Source organism: Hemibagrus wyckioides, linkage group LG09 (assembly GCF_019097595.1).
Source record: "Hemibagrus wyckioides isolate EC202008001 linkage group LG09, SWU_Hwy_1.0, whole genome shotgun sequence".
In the NCBI taxonomy this organism is placed as follows: domain Eukaryota; kingdom Metazoa; phylum Chordata; class Actinopteri; order Siluriformes; family Bagridae; genus Hemibagrus; species Hemibagrus wyckioides.
Window position 1 is genome coordinate 26,532,494 of NC_080718.1, and position 23,652 is coordinate 26,556,145.

The 23,652-nt window shown below is 41.1% G+C and overlaps 2 protein-coding genes across 3 annotated transcripts in view; both read right to left on the minus strand.

The window, feature by feature from the left end:
* The window catches only part of fmn2a (formin 2a), a 55,276-nt gene extending 44,449 nt beyond the window's left edge, over window positions 1-10,827 (minus strand). Inside the window, exons 1-5 of the mRNA XM_058398493.1 lie at window positions 10,697-10,827; window positions 8,541-8,634; window positions 6,120-8,323; window positions 5,362-5,516; window positions 3,963-4,061 (exon numbers count right to left, since the gene is read on the minus strand). Coding sequence (XP_058254476.1) covers window positions 3,963-4,061; window positions 5,362-5,516; window positions 6,120-8,323; window positions 8,541-8,548 — 2,466 coding nt within the window. The 5' untranslated portion in view covers window positions 8,549-8,634; window positions 10,697-10,827. The remainder of the gene's footprint in view (window positions 1-3,962; window positions 4,062-5,361; window positions 5,517-6,119; window positions 8,324-8,540; window positions 8,635-10,696) is intronic.
* A 275-nt stretch (window positions 10,828-11,102) lies between these two features.
* chrm3a (cholinergic receptor, muscarinic 3a) overlaps window positions 11,103-23,652 on the minus strand; it is a 168,084-nt gene continuing 155,534 nt past the window's right edge. For both annotated transcript variants that reach the window (XM_058398528.1, XM_058398527.1), the window contains exon 4: window positions 11,103-14,805. In XM_058398528.1, the coding sequence (XP_058254511.1) occupies window positions 12,987-14,789 (1,803 nt within the window). In that variant the 5' untranslated portion in view covers window positions 14,790-14,805 and the 3' untranslated portion in view covers window positions 11,103-12,986. The remainder of the gene's footprint in view (window positions 14,806-23,652) is intronic.

Consider the following 23,652-nt stretch of genomic DNA (forward strand, 5'->3'; position numbering starts at 1 on the left):
ATTCCAATCACCAGGTGAGAATACACACCACAGAGGATCTGCATATGTTGACGGCCACAAAACTCAAAAAATCTAGGCTTACACAGCTCGAATAGCAAGCAAAAGGCAAATGTAGACTTTCTCAGATGCAGAAGTGAACGTTATTTTGGCTTATGTCTATAGAAATATATATTATATGTATATTTATCAATGCAGGCGCATGTGTAAGGCGAAAAAAATCTGGAGCCATGAATCAGATTTGAATTAAGTGAGGTGCTAAGAAAATGGTTTGACATGAAACTGGGAACAGAAACCACACCGACATCTATGATGGTTGACACTGAGCACATCACACATGGAAACTGCTATGTTTAATTGTTCTTTTTAATCTGAAGCGAATCTTGGCTAGAAACCTGTTACCCCCTTTCCTGGTGGTGTGTTAGAAAGGCAGAAGGGCATGTGTTTCTCTGTTTGTCTAGGGGAAGTGCAAGCTCAGTGGTTAGGACGTTGTACTACCAAGCTGCTACCCCTGGGCCCTGGAGCAAGGCCCTTAACGCTCAAGTGCTTAGTTGTATAAAAAATGATGTATGTTCTGGATAAAAGTGTCTGCCAAATGCTGTGAATGAAATGTGTTCGAATGCGAAGTAAACAACTCGCTACAGCTTGAGACATACCAGATCAGTCACTTATCAGTCACTTACTGTTGTGCTGGTTCCAATGAAGTGTCACGCCACATTAAAAAGCAAATGGCGTGCCACGGTGAAGGGAACAGACTTGCTCACCGGCTGAACCTGTCCTCTGTCCTATTTTCACAGGAGGAATTCTTTATTAAAGAATCCTGTCCTTATTTGTATTAATTCATGGATATACCATATGTTGGCTTGCTTACTTTATTTTATTATTTAGATGATGAAATACTTTACACATTTAAGATGCAAATGTCACTACAAACATTTTAGGTTATTATCCAGCTTGATAAATAAAGCCCTAAATCTGTGTTAATATTAACACACAGCTCCTAATCGCTGATCTTTAATCAACACATTCACCTTAATAATCAACAGCATTGTGGTGTAATAAGTATTAATTAACATGTATTCAATTCCATTAATGAATTCACTAACGACAACCAATGACGATCAGCTTATTGTGGAGTTTTATTTCGTGCAGTTGATAAGAATTTACAGAAATTTAGAGAAAGTAAAAGAATCTGAGGATCTTTATATCCTTTTCCCCCAGTTTGGTAAGCTGAGGGTTACTTGAGTCATTGAAATGCATTGTAAGTAAAGCAAAAACAATGCTTACAATGCGTGTGTGTGTATGTGTGTGTGTGTGTGTGTGTGTGTGTGTGTGAGAAGATAGGGCTTTTCCAATAACACAGGCCAGGCATGCATGCGGTGTACCACAAGGCATTAAAAGTGGTTTGGCTGATGGGGGAAAATCTACTCTTGCTTCCCGGATAATGGGGTGAGGGCGAACACGGAGGAATAAAGGAATCGCCCCATTCAGCATGTAAAACTAAATGCACGCACACATGTATACACACACACACACAGACCAGTAGTGTGGGTCACAGGAGTCTAGAGAGTCTAGACGCCAGGAGTGGTGTCTCTGTGGGCTCCTTGTAGGCGAGCCGCGGATTCTGGGGAAATCAGGCGAAAGAGCCAATGCTACACCATGATCCAGCCTCAAACAGCTTCAGAAACTTCAAACGCCCTTGTGTGTGTGTGTGTGTGTGTGTGTGGTGGGGACGTTTAGGGAAAACCTTGTATGTCTGAAGTCTAATTACTTACAGACATGATAGCGCTATCGGTTCTTCAGGAGCCTAAAATGTTCCTTCAAGTCAGACCGTTTTAAATGATATAGCAAAGCGAATTGGTTTTATTTCATCTTAATAAAATATGAAAACTTATATAACAAAATCTGTAGGATCGTCTTCACGGTAAGCTTGTGCACATGAAGGGAAAGCCATTAGAGGATTTCAATGAATTTTTTCCCTAATCTAATATCACATTCAACTTGGTTCACAATCTAGTAGATCTACTAGAGATTATTTAATGATCTACATTTATATCATTTGGCTGATGCCTTCATCCACAGCAACTTAAATTTAATCTCTTTGTAGACAACTGAGGGTTAAGGGTCTTGCTCAAGGGCCCAGCAGTGGCAGGTTGGTAGACTTGGGATTGAAACTCACAACCTTTTGATCAGAAGTACAACACCTTAACCACTAAGCTACAACATACCTACTTAGTTAGCACCATTTGCCTTACAGCTGAGGAAACAAAATTTAGTCATCAGGTATACTGGTTGATCAAGTCGTCTACATTTCAGCCATTTTTAAAAAAACTCAACAGTAAAAGTCAGCAGAGCTCCAGAAGAGAGCCACATAAACCTAAAGAGAATCCCAACCACACCTTCTGTCATGAATTAAACAAATCCAAAATGGTTAGAAAGGACTAGATCCAGGTTTGTAGCTCCCACTGACCACCCATGAGATATAAGTTGTGTCCTTCTGACAGTATCCTGAGAAGTCAGCGATAGGCAGCGCTTTTCCTCTACAGACCCCACACACTGATGAATCAGGGTTCCTACTCTTTCAGGAAGTCTTCTGACAGTCTAAGAGTCTTCCAGGAAATGTTCCATGACTTATAACTCATCGCTTGGATAAATTAGTGCCTTACATCTGCATTTGTAATATCGCCTTTCACGTCGATCTGGGAACAAGCGACACGAATCCGGACCCAACATAAACGGCTGACATCAGCTAGCAAGGGGAAAAAAAAACAGTTATTACGCGAGTAATAAAACACTTGGGTTACTGTGACCACCATGAAGTTGATCATGTTCAAATAACAGCAGACTCTAAAGTCATTTATTTCTCTTACACCACAAAAATTTTATACATTTGATCCTTTAATCGTGACATTTTATGTCGGCGAAACAGATTATTTCCTATACACAGTTGTTCTCTTACAAGCCTCACAAATTTTCTCTTTCTTGAAGATAATAAATACCAAAAAAAACCCAACCAAACAAGAAATAAATAATTTTTTTTGTTATGATAAAAACATAAAATGTTCTATATCCATGAAGACTTTTAAAAAACCTTTATCTCTGACTGTTACAATGCGCTTAGACTGGAGACTCATTCCATTCATGTTATTTATTTATTTACTTATTTATTTTATTAATTATTTTTAAAATTAAATAATTAATGTTTATTTATTTTATTTATTATTTTATTTATTTATTATTTTATTGTTATCATATTTATTTATTTATTTATTTATTTATTTATTTATTTTATTTTTATACAAACCCTCCCCATATTAAATATATTAAGTCAATATTAACAATCCTACACATGTTGAAACCTGTTTTCATGGAGAATCCACAACACAAATCCATTTGAATGAGCTGTTACTACAGAAACAATAATGTATTGGAATGTAGAATTAGTGTATTAAGAAAAACCTAAATGTATCAATGAAATGGACGGAAATGGACTTATAGGATGTTTTCAATCCGTATAAAGTAATGAATGATGTTCAAGCTGTGAGTCTGATCTAAAATGAGTCTGTCGGCTTTCAGTGTGTTTTAGACGTGTGTTTTTCCCTCTGCTGGAGAACCTTACACAGTATTTTACTGGTTAAAGATCAGATTTAAGATGATTTTTAGATGAACAAGCACTTACATCAACATTTACTTTAAAGATAGAAACATTTATGTGGTGAAAAATAAACTATTTTTAGTGTTTTAGAACTTTTCTATGAATATATTGCCTCCAGAAGTTTAAGGAAAGAAGTAAGGAACAGAAATCCTTCTGAAACACTACAAATTCTGAGTGTCTATCATATGAGCTTCATATTAACCTCCACTGTGGAGTGGAACATGACAAAGACATTCGATGCTGAACATGGACACAACTAAACAGCAAAGTCCAGTTTTTGGCTTCTGGGAAAAGACTCTTTCTGACACACCTGTGCTGTAGAAGAGGCTGGAGGCCAGAGGGTTTGTAATCGCCCTGGTGTCCGAGCTTCAGGCTGACCGAGTGGAGCCCATGTGTACAACTGCTCCTTCTGAGAGAGAGAGAGAGAGAGAGAGAGAGAGAGAGAAGATTGGAAGATGGAGAATGTGGGGAAGAGTGACCTCTGCTGGTGACATATTCTGACCTGTGTGTTGCTATTGGATAAAAAATGACCTTAGAATTTAATTCTGGGTTAACTACACATTAACGTGAACATAAAAAGCACACCATGTTTTATTACCACCTTAATTTAGCCATGTTTGTATACATTAATCTCGAACATCTCTCTATTTGGTCTTTTTCAAAATTCCTAAACCCTAAGGTAAAAGTATGATGTTACTCGATTATATTGTATTAGCACCAAACGTTTAAGAAACCAAGCAGTCCATCTTCCTGGCTCTTTCACCTCATCTAATTTCCATTTCAGAATGTTTACTCCTCATTAATCATTATAATAATAACTGATAAACCAACATGTGGGAAAATGACAGTTGGCATCACGCCAGCTAGAAGCCTCCATTAACAAATAGGACAAAAAGTACAGATCATGCCTAGTGCTTATGTAATGAGCTTAGCAGGGGGGTGTGTGTGTGTGTATGTGTGTGTGTGTGTGTGTGTGTGTTTGGGCATTCATTTGTTCATATACTAATCACTCAGACTGATTAAACTGAATTGTTGACTAAATTACAGCTATCACGCAAGTGATAGTCTTAAGAACCTCGTAGCTCCGCCTACTATGATCAGTCACATGATGATTCGTGAATATTTGCAGAATTATTGGAACACTTCATAAAAATGACATCCATGCATATATATGTATGAACGCGTGCGCGCACACACACACACACACACACCCTTCTCACAGTCACTGAAAGTCCTGGGGTGTTTAATTATGTGCAATATCATGTGAGAAAACAGTTAATTTTAGCAAATTTCCTCAGCCACCATCTGCGTTCTATCTGATATCTTCGTTAACACTGGGCCAAAAATATCTGTGCGCTCTCTCTCTCTCTCTCTCTCTCTCACACACACACACACACACACTCAGCTGAATGTTTAGCATGAAAAATAATCAGATATAGTTGACTGGATATAATTACAGTCAGAATTCATGTAATTACGGAAAAGCTTAATATCTCCATTAACATGAAGGCCAGCTAAATGGAGATTACCAGATTAACAGAGTGTAATTTTAAGCTCTAGGCATTTACAAAAACAGCTAATTTGCAGCTGTATCGTATAATGCTACGTTAGCTTCTGAGAACGTCGCTAATTTAGTTTTGAAGCACAAACGTGGTGTCGGAATAAACTGAAAATGAGTCAGGGAGAGAGAATAATAAAGGGAAACATACTTTAAAACTGGACCTGTCGACTGCATCACTTCCCGTGATTGGCTGTCTGAGGCCGTAGTTAAAGGGCTGAAGAATTCCCAAAGCCAGAAATTGTGAACAAATCTTTTCAGCTTCTTCACCATCAGTATCAGAGAACCTTTCAAAGAGAGAATGACCTGAGAGAGAGAGAGAGAGAGAGAGAGAGAGAGAATAGAATGCAGTCTTACAATGAACACAATAATTATACCCCATTCTTTTGCTAATTGGTCATTTGTCAATTCTTATCTGCTCTCCCCATCACTTGAGAGCTACTATGGGGGGTAAAGGCTAGCTAGCAAGGCTTTGGGCAACTCACGGGAAGGTCAAGAGTACAAATGCAGATATCATCAAGCTATCTCTTCAGTGGTCTTGAGCAAGACTTTAAACCTCAAGCTGCAACAGGAGCAGTTTTGCTTGCTTGGGATTCTGGCCATGGATGGTTATGGCAACAGTGGTAGAAGTGTCCCAAACCAACCTATAATTCAAACTATTGAACTGCTTTAAGAGCTTATCCCAAGAACAATGGGCTATCAGTGAATGGGGCACATTTAAAAACTTATTTAGGGGCAATTTAGCTGGTCAGTCCACCTCCTAGCATATATTTTATAAGGGGAAGGGGACTGGAGAACCTGGAGGAGAAGAAACAGACAGTAACCTGGGCTTAGGTTGAACCCTGGAGATATGAACCAACAACTATTCCCACGACCATAAAAGTAATTTAGTACCAAGATCTGTCTCACCTAAGAATACGTCTTGAAATGTGGTCCTGGCAGTTGCCTGAAAGCAGGAAGATGATTGTTGATTTCTGAAAGTGTGGTACTCTCTTTGTAATAGCTCGTGACAACCGTCAAAATCCTGAAACCAGCTACCATCAAAACCTGCTGGGTTGGCAATGCTACAGGAGCGCTGTCTGTGTGTACTCCACCGCTCAGCTCGGAGTGACCCCTGACTCAAGCTAAGGTCTTGGCTAAGTTTGCGTGGACACTTCGGGCTTTGAGCAGGTGTGGCATAGGGTGAATGTGGAGGGGAAGACAACTGCCTTGTAGTGGTCTTCACATAAGATGGCTGGATAATAGGGTACAGTTTGACCCCAGAACTTGAGGTTTTGCTAGGTTGTGAGCCTTGATCCGCAATGCTTTCTGACAACCATGGGGTATGTGAGGTGCCAGTACTTTCCTTCCTTTTCTGAGCAGTACTGCCCGGCCTTGTCTCTTCCATAAAGACATCATGTTCCTCACCAGTTGCCACAATATGATCCACCATGCTGATACTCTTTTGTGGCATGAAGGTTACCTGCCTGACCATAGTTCCTGGGTCAACACTGAGGTCTGTAAGCTGATCGATAGAATTAAGACTAATATCCAAACTCTGAGTCAGGCTGTTAATTCCCTGGAGACCTTCCTCAGTTGGGGATGAAAGAGGTGAACCTTCTTCCATATGCTCATTGGCACTCTCAAAGGATGTGCTAGTTGTTAAGGTGTCCTGGTTGCTCAAGCTACTGGTTTCTTTGCTTAGATTTGTTTGAATGCTCTGGCTGCTTACTGTTTTTGTAATAGTCATCATAGTATTCCGATTGTGGAAGCCACTTCCTGTTTTCGTGCCAGGTGCCAGTATATGGTTATGCAGTATCTTTGTACTACCTAGACTCTGAACACTTTGACTTCTTGGTCTATTTTCTGAGGTGTTAGCTTTCCCATCAACAAAATTAGCAAAGAAAGAAGGAAATGTATGTGGTACATTTGCTTCCACATCTAAAGACCAATTCTCATCTTCCTGAAGTTCGTCTTTACTCCGTACACTAATCTCCACATCTTGGATGATCTCAGGTTTCCCTGTTTCTGTCCATATTTGTCCCTCTACTCCACTGCCCCACTGCTGCAGTCTGATGGTCCTCTGGATGTCCGTCAACATATCTTGATTCTCAGAAGCTGAATGGAAGCTGCAGAGATCAGTATCAGATCCAGACCTGCTGCTCTCCCTTATCCCATCTTCCACACCCATATCCACAGATGACTGTCTACTTCCTGTAATCTGCCTGCTCTTTTCTGGATCACTGTCAGGTATAAGGCTTTCTAGATCATCATTTGAAATGGTCCCATCACCACTACCACTTCTGCCATTATTTCCTTTGATCTGCACATTGTTTCTGGATGCTGTCTTCCAGGACAATCCCTTCCGGATGTGGATGTTGGAAAAGACAGAACTCTTGGAGTTCTCGGTCTTGGGCCTCTTCTCAGCCAAATCAGCAGATGGTTTCTTGATCTTGTCCTGAGACTTCTTTATCTTTCTGGAGCCTTCAGGATCTTTGTGATCAAATCCATGCCTGTCTGTGATGCCCTCTGAACCGGATGCACCTGCCTTCTTTTGCTTGGCTTCCTGGTTACCCATGTTCCTCAGCAAGTGAACCCCTTTAGCGATCAGGCCATGCCGAGAGCGAGTATTCTTTGGCTGACATTCTGGCTCTTTCTGCCTCTGCTGCTTAGTCTCTCCCTCCCATTTCTGCTCCACACCCTCTGGCTTTTTCTGTCCCTCACACTGTAATCCCTCACTCTCTCTCTCTCTGGTTGGGAGCAGCTGTTGTGATGATGTAACCTGTGACGCTCCGATGGAAGGCATGAAGGGGGGTGGCACTTCATCTTTCTCTTTTACGTTTTCTCTCTCTCCTTCTTGATTCCTTCCTCTCACTCGGCCATAAGACTGATTCGTTGATTCGCATCCCGGGATGCTGGATGACCGGCCAAACAGGGGATGTTCAGCTCGACCCGGTAAAGCTGCAGACGACTGGGGCTTTGAATCAGAGCCTTTATGTAGTTGTTTTTGTTTTCTGATGAGGCTTGTAAGGCTGCTCTTTCTCCTGTCTCTCTCTTGATTGTTGAAAGGAGAAGGGTGGAAGATCTCTCGCAACAAGGGAAATTGTGTCTCTATAGTCTGGATAGTCTGCATCCTGTCAAAAGCACACACATGTATGTACATTCAATTAGCAAATTAATTAGTCATGTCCTCTTGGAATCTAACAACATTTGCAAGATTTGTAGGAACAAGAAAATAAAATGTGTTTCATAATTTTACTGAATTACTAATGTATGGTGAACTCTAGCTTATATTCCTCTCTCTATTTGCCTCTTACAGAGGTGCTGTAGAGGTTGAGGATTAACACTGACCTGAACATTTCTCTGAGTCAGTCCTTGAAGGAAAATGAAAAGCCAAAATGAAAAGCCAGTGGAGACTGTAAGTCCTTGATTTATCTGGATTTTCCTTTGAAACAAAAACAAGAGCAAGTCACATGCATGGCATATGAAAGCCTCAAGCAAAAGCAAGCAAACCACATTCATACTGGTCTTAATCCCATTCAAACAGGATTATTAATGCAGTATGTCAGACTTAACTGGTGAGAATAAGAATTGGGCTATATGTAAGTGAAGCATGGAACATCTGGCGATCTAAAAAAGACAGTGGATAGGAAGGGTGTGTGTGTTCATTAGGTGAGCTACCATAAACTGGAAATTGCTGATATGTGGAAATCATTCATTACACAACTGAATCCATTTAGTAATATCCCAGCCAGTTTCTGGACTATTTACCCTATGTAGGGTTGCAGGGACCCTGGAGCCTCTCCAAGGGGACTCAGGGTATAAAATGAGGGGCACCATGGAAAACGCACCACCTCACACACACTCTATAGACAATTTAGAGATGCCAATCAGCCTACAACACATGTTTTCTTTGGCCTTATGGAGAAAACTGGATTACTAGGAGGAAACCCCCAAAGCATTGGGAAAAACTAAAACTCCAAAAAACACACACTGGGTGCTGGTGGAACTTGAGCCTCCAACCTTGAAAGTGTGAGGTAAATATGCTAACCACTAAGCCTCATTTAGCATTAGTATTAGATTATGTAGAACATGGGTGTCCAATCTTACCCACAAAGGGTCGGGTTGGGTGCGGGTTTTTATTCCAACCAAGCGGAAGCTACACCAGAGCCTATTGAAAGCCAAGATCAGTTGATTAAACAGGTGGAATCAGGTGTGGCTCCTGATTGAAAACCCACACCAGCCCTTTGTGGATAAGATTGGACATCCCTGATATAGAAGGTCTGCTATTCAAATCACAGTGTAAGCTGTTAATAAAGCACATTAATTGCGATGCTCAATTTGCGGACAAACTAATGCCAAATCTGCTGTTATAGAAAATCAAAACTTGGTATCCAACATTGTTGCGGTGTAATATATAGTATTATAGAAATGTTTTTTAAAAGTGTATTTCAAAAATGCCAGCAACATATAAAGCCTAGTCAGATTTTTTTTATCTACATTTATGGCATTTAGCAGACTCCCTTATCCAGATCTCATTTAATTCAACAGAGCAATTGAGGGTTAAGGGTCTTGCTCAGGGGCCAAGCAGTAGCCGCATGGTGAACCTGGGATTCAAACTCACAATCGTCCAGATCACTAGTCCAACACCTTAACACTAGGCTATCCATCCTGTTTTAATGTATGATTTAATGTAGGACATGCTGATCTCAAGCGTGGTTATATTCATAGCCATTAAATTTTTCACATTAATAAATTTATATATTTGCAAAAGTATTAAAACAGGGTTGTTTATTAAAGTGTAAATAACTATGACAGTTAAATTACAGTACATTATAGTTTTTACTGAGCACATGGATGTCAATTGTGACTAGATTTGAATTCTTATGATTAAACATTTAACTGCTAAATAATATACATTTACAACACTATGGAATACAGCACATCTATATGTATACACTGATCAGGCATAACATTATGACCAGTGAGAGGTACCGTGAATAACAATCACTGATGATCTCCACGTCATGGCACCTGTTAGTGGGTGGGATATATTAGGTAGCAAGTCAACATTTTGTCCTCAAAGTTGATGTGTTAGAAGCAGGAAAAATGGGCAAGCATAAGGATTTGAGTGAGTTTGACCATAAGGGCCAAACTGTGAAGGCTAGACCACTGGATCAGAGCATCTCCAAAACTGCAGCTCTTGTGGGGTCTTCCCGGTCTGCAGTGGTTAGTATCTATCAACAATATCCTTTAGGTCCTGTAAGTACTTACAGAACTTAAAGGATCTGCTGTGACCATCTTGGTGCCAGATACCACAGCACACCTTCAGGGATCTAGTGGAGTCCATGCTGTCGATAGAATCACTGTTTTGGCAGCAAAAGTGGAGGACCAATGCAAGGTGGTCATAATGTTATGCCTGATCGGTGTATATATATATATATATATATATATATATATATATATATATATATATGCTAACTTAAATAAACAATAAATTGACTCACCGTGTTGGATAGCTGACTAAAAGCCCATGCCTTCACCACACACATCAGAAAGGTAAAAACAACAGAATATCAGAAAGATTAGAGAGAAGAAGAAAGACAGGGAGAGACAGAAAGACAGAGACAGCACCTTCTGGACTGAAAGTAGTCTAAACACAAAAAAGTATTTGTGATGATCTTTTCTGCCTGATCCTCTTCTTTGGTCACATGAAGGAAAGCTTCACATCACATGGTCTCTTCTGTTACATCAGATATTTTTCTCATTCTCACACAGAACATACACACACACACACACACACACACACACTCACACACACACACTCAAAATAGATTCAGTAAAATACTTCTACTATTTCATACACACAGCAAACACTTAAATAAAACTCGGCTTTGTGCTCAGTGTCAAAATGTGGATTTTATTCTGAGAAAATGAAGAAGAAAAAAAACTTCCACAGTTAGTTCAGTTCATACTACAGCGCCAGCATTACACCAGTTATTACACCTAATAATGAAGATTTTTTACAGAAGTGCTGCTTTAGCACGATCTTTTACAAGTGACATAGGAGGCAATTTTCCACTTTAAAAGAAGAAAATAATGTTGTACAATAACAGCTAGTTCACAGGGATTTGGAAGTTAGACACTCCGTTAAAGCTGCAATAAACTGAATTGAACTTTAAAAAAAATAAATAAAAAATCGAGAAAAAAAAATATTTTTGAGAACAAAAGTTAAAAGGAAAGAAAAGATACAACAAGAAGAATAAAATAATTAAATTAAAGACTAAATTAAAGTTTATCAATTAAGCGACAAATGAAAATTTTTGGACAACTTTTGCTTTGGACAACTTATTTTTTGGGGGAAAAAAAGCTAAAAAGCCAAATATGAAAGCAACATAGCACCTTACAATACTTCATATTTTAGTAGCTTAGATTAAAAAATAAAAAATAAAAAAATGGACACTAAACATAGCTCCTTAACTGCATTTGGGGTAAATGGTAATTAAGAGTATTTTAGGGATGTGGATAAAACTATACTGCTACAGTGTCAGTAAAACCTTACTGACCTGTAGTATCACTAGATGTCCATGAGAGGGCACTGGAGCACCTCCAGAACATTTTTTTTAAATTTCTGCCTGTGTTTCCACGATGCAATTACAGCCAACTCTCTCCTGCCCTTTTAATTAACTTGATCAGGATTCATTAGTATATATTTTCCTCTCTCTGTGTTGTACATCAATGAGATTAGCAACGCAGTAACGTAATATGAGCTACACCGGACTTAGGAACTATTCATGTTTAATGCACAGGATTTTTTTAGTTTTTTTTTTAGCTAAACTGGCATGACTAGCAAGAAATTGTAAGCAAATAGTTTCACAAAAAACAAAATCAACAGCTGGACCCACGTTATCAAAATCTGTATAATAAACGCATTTAAATTATGCAATCACCGAAAACTAATAAAGATATCTGGATCGTTAAAAAGAAGTTTTCCAGGTGCAAGAGGCACCTTGTGGTTGTTGTTTAAGCACAAGGAATCTCAATGAAGTACAAATCACCGAATATGCCAAATAAACAGCTAGCGAAATACATGTCGTGTAAACAATAGTTACGCCCGTACCGTCCCACCAAAGTCAGGTTCAGAGGAAAACGTATCGATTCAACTGTGATTTACAATTTACACAATAATATTAATACACCGAGATCTTACAGCAAGTCTTGCAAGACCTTCTTTCACAACAGGTTCACAAAAACAGCCAAACTCTACATACAGATAAATCACTTCAACTGGAGTTACACATACGATTTTGTACAATTTTTTGCAAAGTGTCTTTTGAATGAATACTTAAACAGTCAATTTCCATCCCTGAAATATACATGCAGGTCATTGAAATGGATCTAAAAAAAAACACAAGGTATGAAATACTTCCTTTAACGTCCAGCTCGAGGTCAGCGCTAGTGTCTGATGCCAGCTTTGATAGCTCTTTCGAGAAAGACGGGTGCAATGGTTCAATGCAAAATCTTCCTCTGCAAATTACTCCAAAAAGTCACAGTGTGGAACTGAGGTCTAGAACCATCTAGAACCTAGCAAGAACTCAAAAAAGATCATTTTAGACATTAACGGATGTACCGTTCTCCAATGCCAATCCCCTCTGAGTCTCTGCTCAAAATCGGAGTAGACATCCTCAATATCTTCATTTACAAATTAAATCCACAGTATGACTCCATTTACAAACTATATCCACAGATCAAATGCAGTATTTCATCAATGTTAGCAGAGTTCCCAGGATAGCAATGCTACGTAGAGTCTCCGGGTATACTCCTGTGAAGACGGACAGATTCCCTTTGCTGAAAGCTTTGCTTGCTTTTCTGCTCATTCCATCGACATAGCAGGATCATTTTAAACGTGCTACGGAAAGTCTTGTTGCACAGAGCGTAGCACATCGGGTTAACCGTGCTGTTAACGTAGCATAGCCAGTAACCTAGAGCCCACAGGGATTCCGGGATGCAGCCATTGCAGAATGTGTTAATGAGCACCATAATGTTGTACGGTGTCCAGGTTATGATGAAAGCAAAAAGAATGGCACTGAGAGTCTGGGCAGCTTTCTTTTCTTTCACCAGCGACATGCGCTTGCGCTTAGTAATCTGTGTCCTTGCACGAGAGACAAAACGCTTTGCCAGTGCTGCCTCTTTAAAGGATATAGGAGTGGAAGCAGATTTGTTGGTGGTAGCATCAGTTGTGTCGATGCTTATGGGTGTAGCCTGAATGCCAGACACGGACTGCACTTTGGCAACATTAGTGGCTAAGCGCTTTTTGCCGTTGCTGACAGAACATGAAAGACTGTTATTCTTGCTGTTGCTTCCTGCTGTTCCTTGTAGTGGGTCTTCCTCAGAGGTGCCCAGCTCCTCAGAGGGCTTGATCTGAGAGTTCACAGCTGCCCTCATGCCCGGTAGACTGAGGACAATGGAGAAGATAGCACGTGCGGTAGGTGGTGCACTCTCCTCCTCGTCGGATGAGCCAGAATGATCAGCGGTGTCATTGTTGTTCCAGCTATCACAGCTGCTCTGGTCCACTTCAGCTCCTTTATGGATCCCAGCTGCAGCACCAGACCTCCACCTCCAACAGTGGCCAGGAAGACCTAGCAAGGACTTTTGTCTCTGTGTGGACTGACTCAGCTCAAGGCTTCGGCAGCTTCTAGAGCTTGCCCTTGTGGCAGCGATGCGGAAATGAGGCCGGTCTGCTCCCATCAGCCTACCTCCCGAGCCTTGAAGTCCTGCAAGTTCTCGGGAGCGGTTTTCAGTCTCTTTATAAATCCTCCAATAGAGAACACTCATAATGGTAACAGGAAGATAAAAGGCTGCCATAGCTGTACAAAACGTTATAATTGGCTCGGACAGAAACTGGATGTAGCACTTGTCCGGCGGAACTGTCCTCTCACCCACGAAATATTGCCAAAACAAGATGGCTGGGGCCCAGAGGATCAATGATACAAGCCAAGCCAGTCCAATCATCAGTCCTGCACGCTTGGTAGTACGTTTGGCACGATAGGTCAGTGGGCGTGTGATGGAGAAATACCGGTCAAAACTGATCACCAGCAGGTTCATGACAGATGCATTGCTGGCCACATAGTCTATTGCTAACCAGAAATCACATGCCCAGTTTCCCATGGCCCACTGCCCCATCACAATGTATGCTGTGTACAGGTTCATAGATATGATCCCTATGATGAGGTCGGCGAAGGCCAGACTGAGCAGGAAATAATTGTTGACAGTCTTGAGCTGCCGGTTGACTTTGAACGAAACGATGACCAGGATGTTGCCTATGATGGTGATGAGGGAAAGCAATCCCGTGAACAGGACAATGAGAATGACCTGCCATAACGAATGCCCGCCCAAAGGGTCGTACTTGCTCTCTGATCCTCCGTCACTTCTGTTGACTGCAGAAACAGCACTAAAGTTTAGAATGCCTTGGAGGAAAGAGGTGTTGGTGTCAGCCATGCTCTGAAGTAGTGGCCATGGAGAGGATTGTGAGTAAATTGGTGGTCCCAGACTGCCTCTGGGCAGGTATTGACCAGGCTCTGAGCTGTTGGAGTCCATCATGCAGTCCAGGCATATTCTGAAGAAGAAGAAGAAAAGAAAGCAATTAGAAAAGAAATCAATAGCTGCACTAGCTAATTAATATCAGACAGAAGCACAGGGTTGACAACGATCACAATCTCAGTCATTTGAGATTTCAGCTAGCTTACAAAACTGAGGCTCATGAGTTAACAGGTCAAAGTTTATATTGACGGCATTTGACAGACGTCCTTATACAGAACGACTTACATATTTATCTCATTGTATACAACTAAGGGGTTTAAGCAAAACAGTTGTTACCTCAGTTAATCAAAAGATTAAAGATCTTATTATGATTTAAAATAGTAATACAGAGGAACCCCGGCATACGAATTTAATTGGTTCTGGAGGTGAGTTCTGAAGGCAAAAATGTGTTTTGCGAAACGTATTTTCCCATAAGAAATAATGTAAATATAGATAATCCGTTCCAGCTACGTAGCGTATGTAAACTGTATGGCTGCTTACAAAGAACTGACCCAAGCCAAGCATTCCATGTCAAGGCTCCTCACAGGAAGTCATGCCACCAAGCTTGGGCTGAAGGCAACTTTGGTATCGTGGGTTGACTCTTTCTATACAGCTTTCACTGACTGAAAAAAAATTTGGTAAATTCGTAAACTGGCTTCGGTTGGCTTTCCACTGATACTAACAAGTTTTGAACGGCTTCCGGACGTACAGGCAACTCAGCCGACGTTCAGTTCGGTTTGTATGCCAAACATGCTTCTTATGCTGTTGCAAATATCTTACAAAATTTCACTTCTTAAGGCGAAAATTCATAAGGGAGGGAATTCATATGCCGAGGTTCCAGTGTACCTGGACGTTCCTTGTAGAGTATGGTTGCTTCAGCATTGCTGCCTATCTGAATAAGCTTCTCTTACATCAGTTGCTTCATTTTTTTAAACACTAGAGAGTGCTATTGCTCTGTGTATGTTCTTGCTACAGGGTGGTTTGTACCTTGTACATTCTTGAAGGGTTTCGAACGTTTCGATCTCAAACATTTTGCACAACTGGAGAATTTTATTCCTCAGAGATTTATCCCTGGTGTTTTGTTCACTGCTTAGCAATGCTTGCGTCTAAATTGTTTATTTTAGATCCATGTCATGTGTACTGTAATACACCATATTGCCAAAAGTTTTGGGACGTCTGCCTTTACATGCACATGAATGTAATATGGAGTTGTCCCGCCCTTTGCAGCTATAACAGCTTCAACTCTTCTGGGAAGGCTTTCCACAAGGTTTAGGTTTGTGTTCATGGGAATTTTTGACCATTCCTCTAGAAGCACATTTGTGAGGTCAGGCACTGATTTTGGACGAGAAGGCCTGGGTCCAATCGGGTCCCAAAACTTTTTGCAATATAGTGTATATCCTACCTTTCTCTCAATGATTATTAACATAAATATTGGCCCAGGTCCATTCTTGGTCACTTCATACCCGTGTAATCAGTTGAATTTTATTATACATCATACTGCAACTTCGATTTGAATGTTTGTATTAAGTTTTTTTATCGTTTCTATAGCAACACCTTACACAAGGGCTTGTAAGAACTTGAACAGTTAATAATATGGTGTAACTGTCGATTTGATGAAATTTTCTGTGAGTAGTTTAGTGACCACTTAAGGAAGGAGTCTTGGAGGGATGCTCCAGTCATTCCACAGCACTAAAATCAGCCATAACATTAAAACCACTTGCATAAGATCATGTAGTTCCATCAAATTGGCTCTGACCCTTTGAGGCATGATGGACTTTACATGACCTCTGAAGGTGTGCTGTGCTATCTGGCACCAAGACGTTAGCAGCAGATCCTTTAAGCCCTGGAAGCAGTGAAGTGGGCCTTCCTGGATCAGATTTGTTTGTCCAGCACATCCCACAGATGCTCGTTCTGGGGAATTTCGGAGGCTAAGGCAGCAGCGGTTGTTGTTCCTTGAAGCACTCTTGGTAGGTTCCTCACAAGGTTTCGGAGAAGCTCTGACATTATTCCAGTCACCTGCCAGTGGTTTTATAACTCAGCTATAGCTAGTGATGATGGAGGAAACTTCAGGTGATTACAGTGACTCTACTGATATTACATCAGGCTGCATCACACCTCCAGGTCTCTGATTAATTTCCTATAACTGCATGTCCCCAAGTGTTATTCCTCACACACTACAGTATGTTATGTTGTTGATGTAAATTACTGACTGCACTGAAGCAGGAGCTGGACTTCTGAAGCTGGGAGACTGGAGACAAGCCAGAGGAGTAATGACTAATAATGACTAATACAGCACACATGGCCTGGCATCTCTCTCTCTCTCTCTCTCTCTGTCTGTCTGTCTGTCTGTCTCTCTCTCTCTCTCTCTCTCTCTCAGCCTTCTCTCTCTTTCTTTTGTATGTGTCTCTATCTCTTTCTTTGTCCCCCACTGCTTCTCTCTCTCCCTCTCTCTCTCTTTCTCTCTCCCTCTCTCTCTCTCATGCTTTCTCTCTCACAATCTCTCTGTATCACATGCTCTCTGTTGCTCTCTTTTTGTCTTTTTTGTGTCTCTATTTCTCTCCCTCTCTGTTGCTTTTCTGTCTCTCTTGGGTCCTCCACTGCTTCTCTCTCTCTCTCTCTCTGTCTTTATTTGTCTCTCTGTTGCTGACCTTGTCTCTATTCTGTCCCCCACTGCTTCTCTCTCTCTCTCTCTCTCTCTCTCTCTCTCGTGTCTCCTTCTCTGTCTCTGTTGCTGACTTTGTCTCTCTTCTGTACCCCACTGTTACTCTCTCTCTCTCTCTCTCTCACATGCTTTTTATCTCTGTCTTTCTCTGGCAGTGACCTCTGTGTGTGTGTGTGTGTGTGTGTGTGTGTGTGTATGTGTGTGTGTAAGACTGAAGCCGTAAGTGCCAGTTGATCTCTGAAACCACTATTTGTTTTTTTTCTTTCCCTTTGAGTTACAGTGACACTACTGAACAGTCTTGAGGGCAAATATGAGCAAAATATTAATAAAGTTCAGAGTCTGCTGTGTTTTCTGAGCTCTTGTTCTACTCTGTCTATCAACAGAAAAGGACTATCACTGTCAACAGAGGTAGAGAGAGTGAAAAAGGTATGGAAGTGTGTGTGTGTGTGTGTTTAGAAACTACTGAATCATGTAAAATTACAGTGCATAGAAAATATGTGCTGTATAGTAACAGTGTGTAATAATTAAGCTATAAAACATCTGGGGACAGCTGTGTTAATAGAAAACAAGATGCGGCTTTTCCATCTTCAGACTGGAGACTCCTTCCCTGAAAGTTCAATCAGCACCGCATTCACAATAAAACACACTTTCTATATGTTTCTATGGAGTGTCCAGCTAAGAAACCCGTCTGTTGCTATAGAAACAATGATGTATTAGAAAAAGCACGTTAATTTTTCAGCATTGAAGATGGAATGCTAATGGTAAAGAAAACATACACACATTTGCACACTCGCAGACTCACTCACTCACACACACACACACACACACACAAATGTGGCTCGGAGAGATGAAAAATGGAGTGTCACTGGCCCCAGTTCAAGGACAAGGACAGACATTTTAGTAGACGATGCTTCAGTAAAAGGTATTTACACACTCCTTGCGTGTGTGTGTGTGTGTGGACTGCAAGGGCGATCCGATCAACACCACTGGCAATAAACAGTGTTTTTTGGCGCAGATGTGAAAGTAATGACCTCAGAGTGATGACCTTCCAGCAAAGGTGTGTTTGCTCATCTCTCTGTTCTCTCACTTTCTCTCTGGATGCACTCGCTCTATCACCTGTGTTCTCTCTCTCTCTTTGTCTCTCTTCTCTCGCTATCTCCCTCTCTCTATCTTTTAAAGAGGGTCAATCACTGAGGAAAGAGATGAAAGGGAGCAGGAGGTGATATGAGGCTATCACCATTTCAGATTACAGTCGTGCACAAGCAGAGGTGTACACACACACACACACACACACACAAGCACACACACACACAAGCACACACACACACACAAGCACACACACACACACAACAAGTGAGATTGTGCTCAAAAGGGATGGAGAAAATAAGTCAGGAGGAGGAAGTGTGGAAGAGAGAGAAAGAGAAATGGACAGAAACGGAGGAGAGAGAGATACAGATGGAGGGAAGAGAGACAGATAGACACTCAGGAACAGAAAGACAGACAGAAAGGGAGGAGAGAGAGAGAGAGAGAGAGAGAGAGAGAGAGAGAGAGGTGAAAAGAAGAGAGACAGATAGATAGTAAGGAACAGAAAAATACAGAGAGAGAGAGAGAGAGAGAGAGAGAGAGAGAAGAGATGGATGAAAAAAACTACAGACAGACAGACAGAGAGAGAGAGACAGGGACTGAGTGAGACAGAGAGAAAGAGAGATAAAACTGTGAGTGTTTCCTGGGTGATTCTGGATGTAAGAGTTTAATCAGAGTCGGAATTCCACGGGTGGTCAGACAGGGGTTGCTATGGTAACCATTAGTGATGTGGACCCAGCCATATGGGGGACTGACTTTCACACACACACACACACACACACACACACAGAGACAATATTATCCTAACATACATTTTCTTATTATATAGAGACATAACAGACACTGTGAGTTGTGTCATGTTGAAAGCACCTGTATGTCCATCTGTGTGTGTGTGTGTGTGTGCGCGCACTCAGCATGTGAGCTTGTTTGCGTGTCTGTGTGTATGTATATGTGAGTCTGATATCCCGCAGTAAAGCATGCTGGGATGCGTGTAAGTCTCACTGGGGAAGTGAAGCCTAAATGTCAGCATGCAGTGGGGTACTGTTCACGTCAGCAGAACACACACACACACACACACACAGACACACACACACACTTTGGTGTTCCCTGACAAATGTCAGGACTTTCAGCAGAGTTAAGAGATCGATACTGATGGCACCACTAAGTAGTGTACAAGATTCTTGGCACTGGAGACACCGATAAGTCTTTATATACAGTACACTCGCTGGTCACTTTATTAGGAACACCTGTATACACGGATCAGGCATATCATTATGAACACTGACAGGTGAAGTGAATAAGACTGATGATCTCCTCATCATGGCACCTGTTAGTGGGTGGGATATATTAGGCAGCAAGTCAACATTTTGTCCTCAAAGTTGATGTATTAGAAGCAGGAAAAATGGACAAGATTAAGGATTTGAGCGAGTTTGATGAAGGACCAAATTGTGATGGCTAGACCACTGGATCAGAGTATCTCCAAAACTGCAGCTCTTGTGGGGTGTTCCCGGTCTGCAGTGGTCAGTATCTATTAAAAGTGGTCATCAGTCTTATTCACTTCACCTCTCAGTGGTCAGAATGTTACACCTGATCGGTGTATATGTGGCAACAATAAAGGCTTCTTCACAACAAAGTATTAGTTTAGACCTGTGTATACTTATGCACCTTGGTTTTCTTAAAAGGTTTTTCCTTAAAAAGTGTCTCTTTCACATCGACGCCGGAAAAAGTTCAGTCATGATTTATCTTAGTTTACGCCACAAAACCCTGTACATATGTTCATTATTACAGTCTGCTTTGGGTTTTGACGCCTTCCCTCTCGACCCGCTTGTGAACAATAACACTGAATTCTATTTATTTAGGTGTAAATGTCTTCCCTTCTGTTCCCAGCATGCGGAGCGTCACATATTCGGATTTGTTTCTGTCCGACGCAACATATGGCGCATTAGCCAACTACTGAGCGGTCTGTCTGGATCCGGCTGACACTGAGCGCCGTGAGCCGGGATCAGATGAGTCGTGTTTCATTGCAGCTTGGAGCAGTTTGTGTTACAAATATTGCACAATTATGTTAAATTATTATTTAGACCAAAAATATTGGTGTGTTGGTTCGTGTCATACATTCAAACATCTAAAGAATACATCTAAAGAATTATTTCTTATAATCAATCAATTATTACATAATCAATTATTTAAGGCAAGATGGTCCTGGTGTGTCATTTAAAAATATATTATTCTGTATTTTTTTTAATTATTTAAAAAATACTTAAATATATTTAAAATATTATTAATATATTTTTTAAATATTAATATTATTAATAGAAATATTATTTTAAATGATTATTTTATTATTTTAAATATTAAACTACTAAGCAACCTAGTGACTGCTAGGTTGCTAACATGTTTACGCGAATATGTGTTTATTAAACGCCAAGAATACGCTGAAATCCGGTTGCTAATCTACCTCCAACTAACTTTCCTTTCCTATTCTGATTCATGAGCTGAGTTTAATCGAATTTGAAGGAGATGAGCCAAGGAGCGTTTAGCGTACGAAGTCGTCGTCCCTTTCCTCTCTCAACTCTGTCACAGGAACATAAAACAGGATATGAAGTGCTTTCTGTTCGTATTCTCCATTCATCCTGTCAGAAAAGCCCCATATATAGTCCTCTAGTCATGTTTTGTCATATCCCTCAGAGACATGCACCGCGCTTCACTAGCCGGCTCTGACTAAAGCCCTATTCAGAGGGGATTAGTTCTACACGGGAAGCTGGCGTAATTCCTTCCGTTACAGGTGCTGCTCTAGGATTTCATTTCTACGAAAAGTTATTTTTTATAAAATAAAGAATAAAAAATTGACACAAATATGACGTCTAATCGATTACGAAATGGAATAAAATAAGATCTCTAGAGAATGCGATGCTACGAAAGAAAGCGACAAGAGCAATGGTTACTATGATGATCCTGATGGGTAATGATTGTTTGCTAATAACTTTTTCTAGCGTGTTAAGGTAAACGTGTGATTTGAGGCCGCACTACTGTCCGGTTATATACCGTGGGGTAAAGAATGTTAATGTGTGTGTCCTTACTGCTGCTGGAATGTGTGAAGTGCAAACACAAGCTCTCGATGATAAGGACTCGTATAACTCACCCACGACCCGGTCGGGTATTTCTGGAAAATATATCTGCTGACTGTTCGGTCAAGCGGGAAACTGAGTTTTTATCACACACACACACACACACACACACCAGGTCTTGTATGTGTAACCATTTTAATTCCCATTTATTTTTCCTTTCATGTATACACCTCTGTCCTCCTCCTGCCCCTCCAGTGTGACCTGCACCGCTGTCTGATTGCTCATGGAATGAGACCCGAATGGAATCGATACTTATTCCGTCCTCATGCTCTCCACTCATCTCCTTGTCCTCCAGAGGCAGCACCCTGTCATCATCAGTTCACTCTCATGCTCAGGCTGGCACTTTGATGCCTCACAAGGTGTTAAACCATGTGTGTGTGTGTGTGTGTGTGTGTGTGTGCTAACAGACCACCCAAGATTTGGAAAGACCTTCTGGAGGAAATGGCTTAGGCCCGGTCTGAGTGTTGATTATTTACCCTCAGGGGTCACAGTGTCACGCTGGAGTGTGTTTACACTCGCAGGTTAATTCAACAGAGAAAATGACCACAGCTCTTTAGATAAGTGCTCACAGTGATGACACCTCAGAATATGTGTATGGAATAATACAAGCGCCTTGATGAAAGGAGAGCTCATGCATGACTGTAACACTGTGTCATTAATGTATACACTACGCTGTTGTGTTTTGAAGGTCATCATAGGGTTGGTCACTGAGTGCAGTCCGGCCTTGATTCCAGGGTTTTCTGGGATAGACTCTGGATCCACTGTAAGCCTGATGAAGATAAAGTGCTTACTGAAGATAACTTTACTGACCTTGGGTTGGGTTGGTTCTAATGTGTAAGCTTCTAATGGTCATTGGGTTGGTTTTTGGATTAGCTTCTATTGGTCATTTTACTGGGTTTTGGTTTAGATTCTATTGATCACTGAGTTGGTTTTTGTGTCTAATAATTAATGGGCTGGAATTTAGGTTAGCTTCAAATGGTCATTCGGCTGTTTTTGGTTGGCTTCTAATGGTCATTGTGAGGGATTTTGGATTTTTGGGATTTTGCACATATAGGGAAGAACATTGGGGCAAATAGGAGACAGTTGACAAGGTGGGAACAATAGGAAGGGCGTGGCTCAAGCATTTAAGGCTCTGGGGCACTGATTGGAAGTTTGGTGGTTCAAGCCCCAGTTCAAGCCCTTCAGGGGTCAAATACCCCGGCTTCCTAACAAGCTGGGATAAATGAAAACCTCACTGTGTGGTGGCTCAGGTGGGTTGTTGAGTGGATCGGGTTCATGCCCCAGTAATGCTAAGCTGCCAATGTTGAGCCCCTTAACCCTCACTGCTCCACAGGCACTGTATCATGGCTGACCCTGTGCTCTGACCCCAACCTCCATAAACACATGATGCTATGGCAAAACACCTCCCAGGACCCCCTCTAGTGGTCTGGCATGGAAATGTCCTGAGACAGGGGGACTTGAAAGGCAGCAATACAATGACAGCTGCTATGAAATGAACTTAAAGTACAGATTATTTTTGCTTATGTGTGCGAGCGTCCTGTATTTTGCACGCGTGCAAGTCCCCCCCCCCACACAAATCCATGGCAGGCCTGATGATATTAAACTTTCATGGCATGAAAATTGCTTACCCTTGCCTTTCCATCGCTTATCAACAAACAGTGATCAGCATCATGTATAATTAATCTGAACATCGACGTGGTGCTTTTACAGATATCGGACTAATCGATAGCACAGTGATGCATCGTAGCTGAAAGAAGAGCAAAGGGCACTCTGTGAGACAAATTAAAAATGATAACGTAGAAATATTCTCGGTCGCATGGATCAGGTCATCAAGCATGTGTTGTATCCACCTGCCCTTGAGTGAACGATGCCTGAGTGCAGGTCAGGGACAAACCCTGGGCATTGCTGTGATATTGGTCAGCATTAAATCTGGCTGTTTGGATCTTCCAGCTCAACATGGAACGGTAGGCTTGTTTTAAACACGGATGAAATTAAATGAAAGATCTTCCTT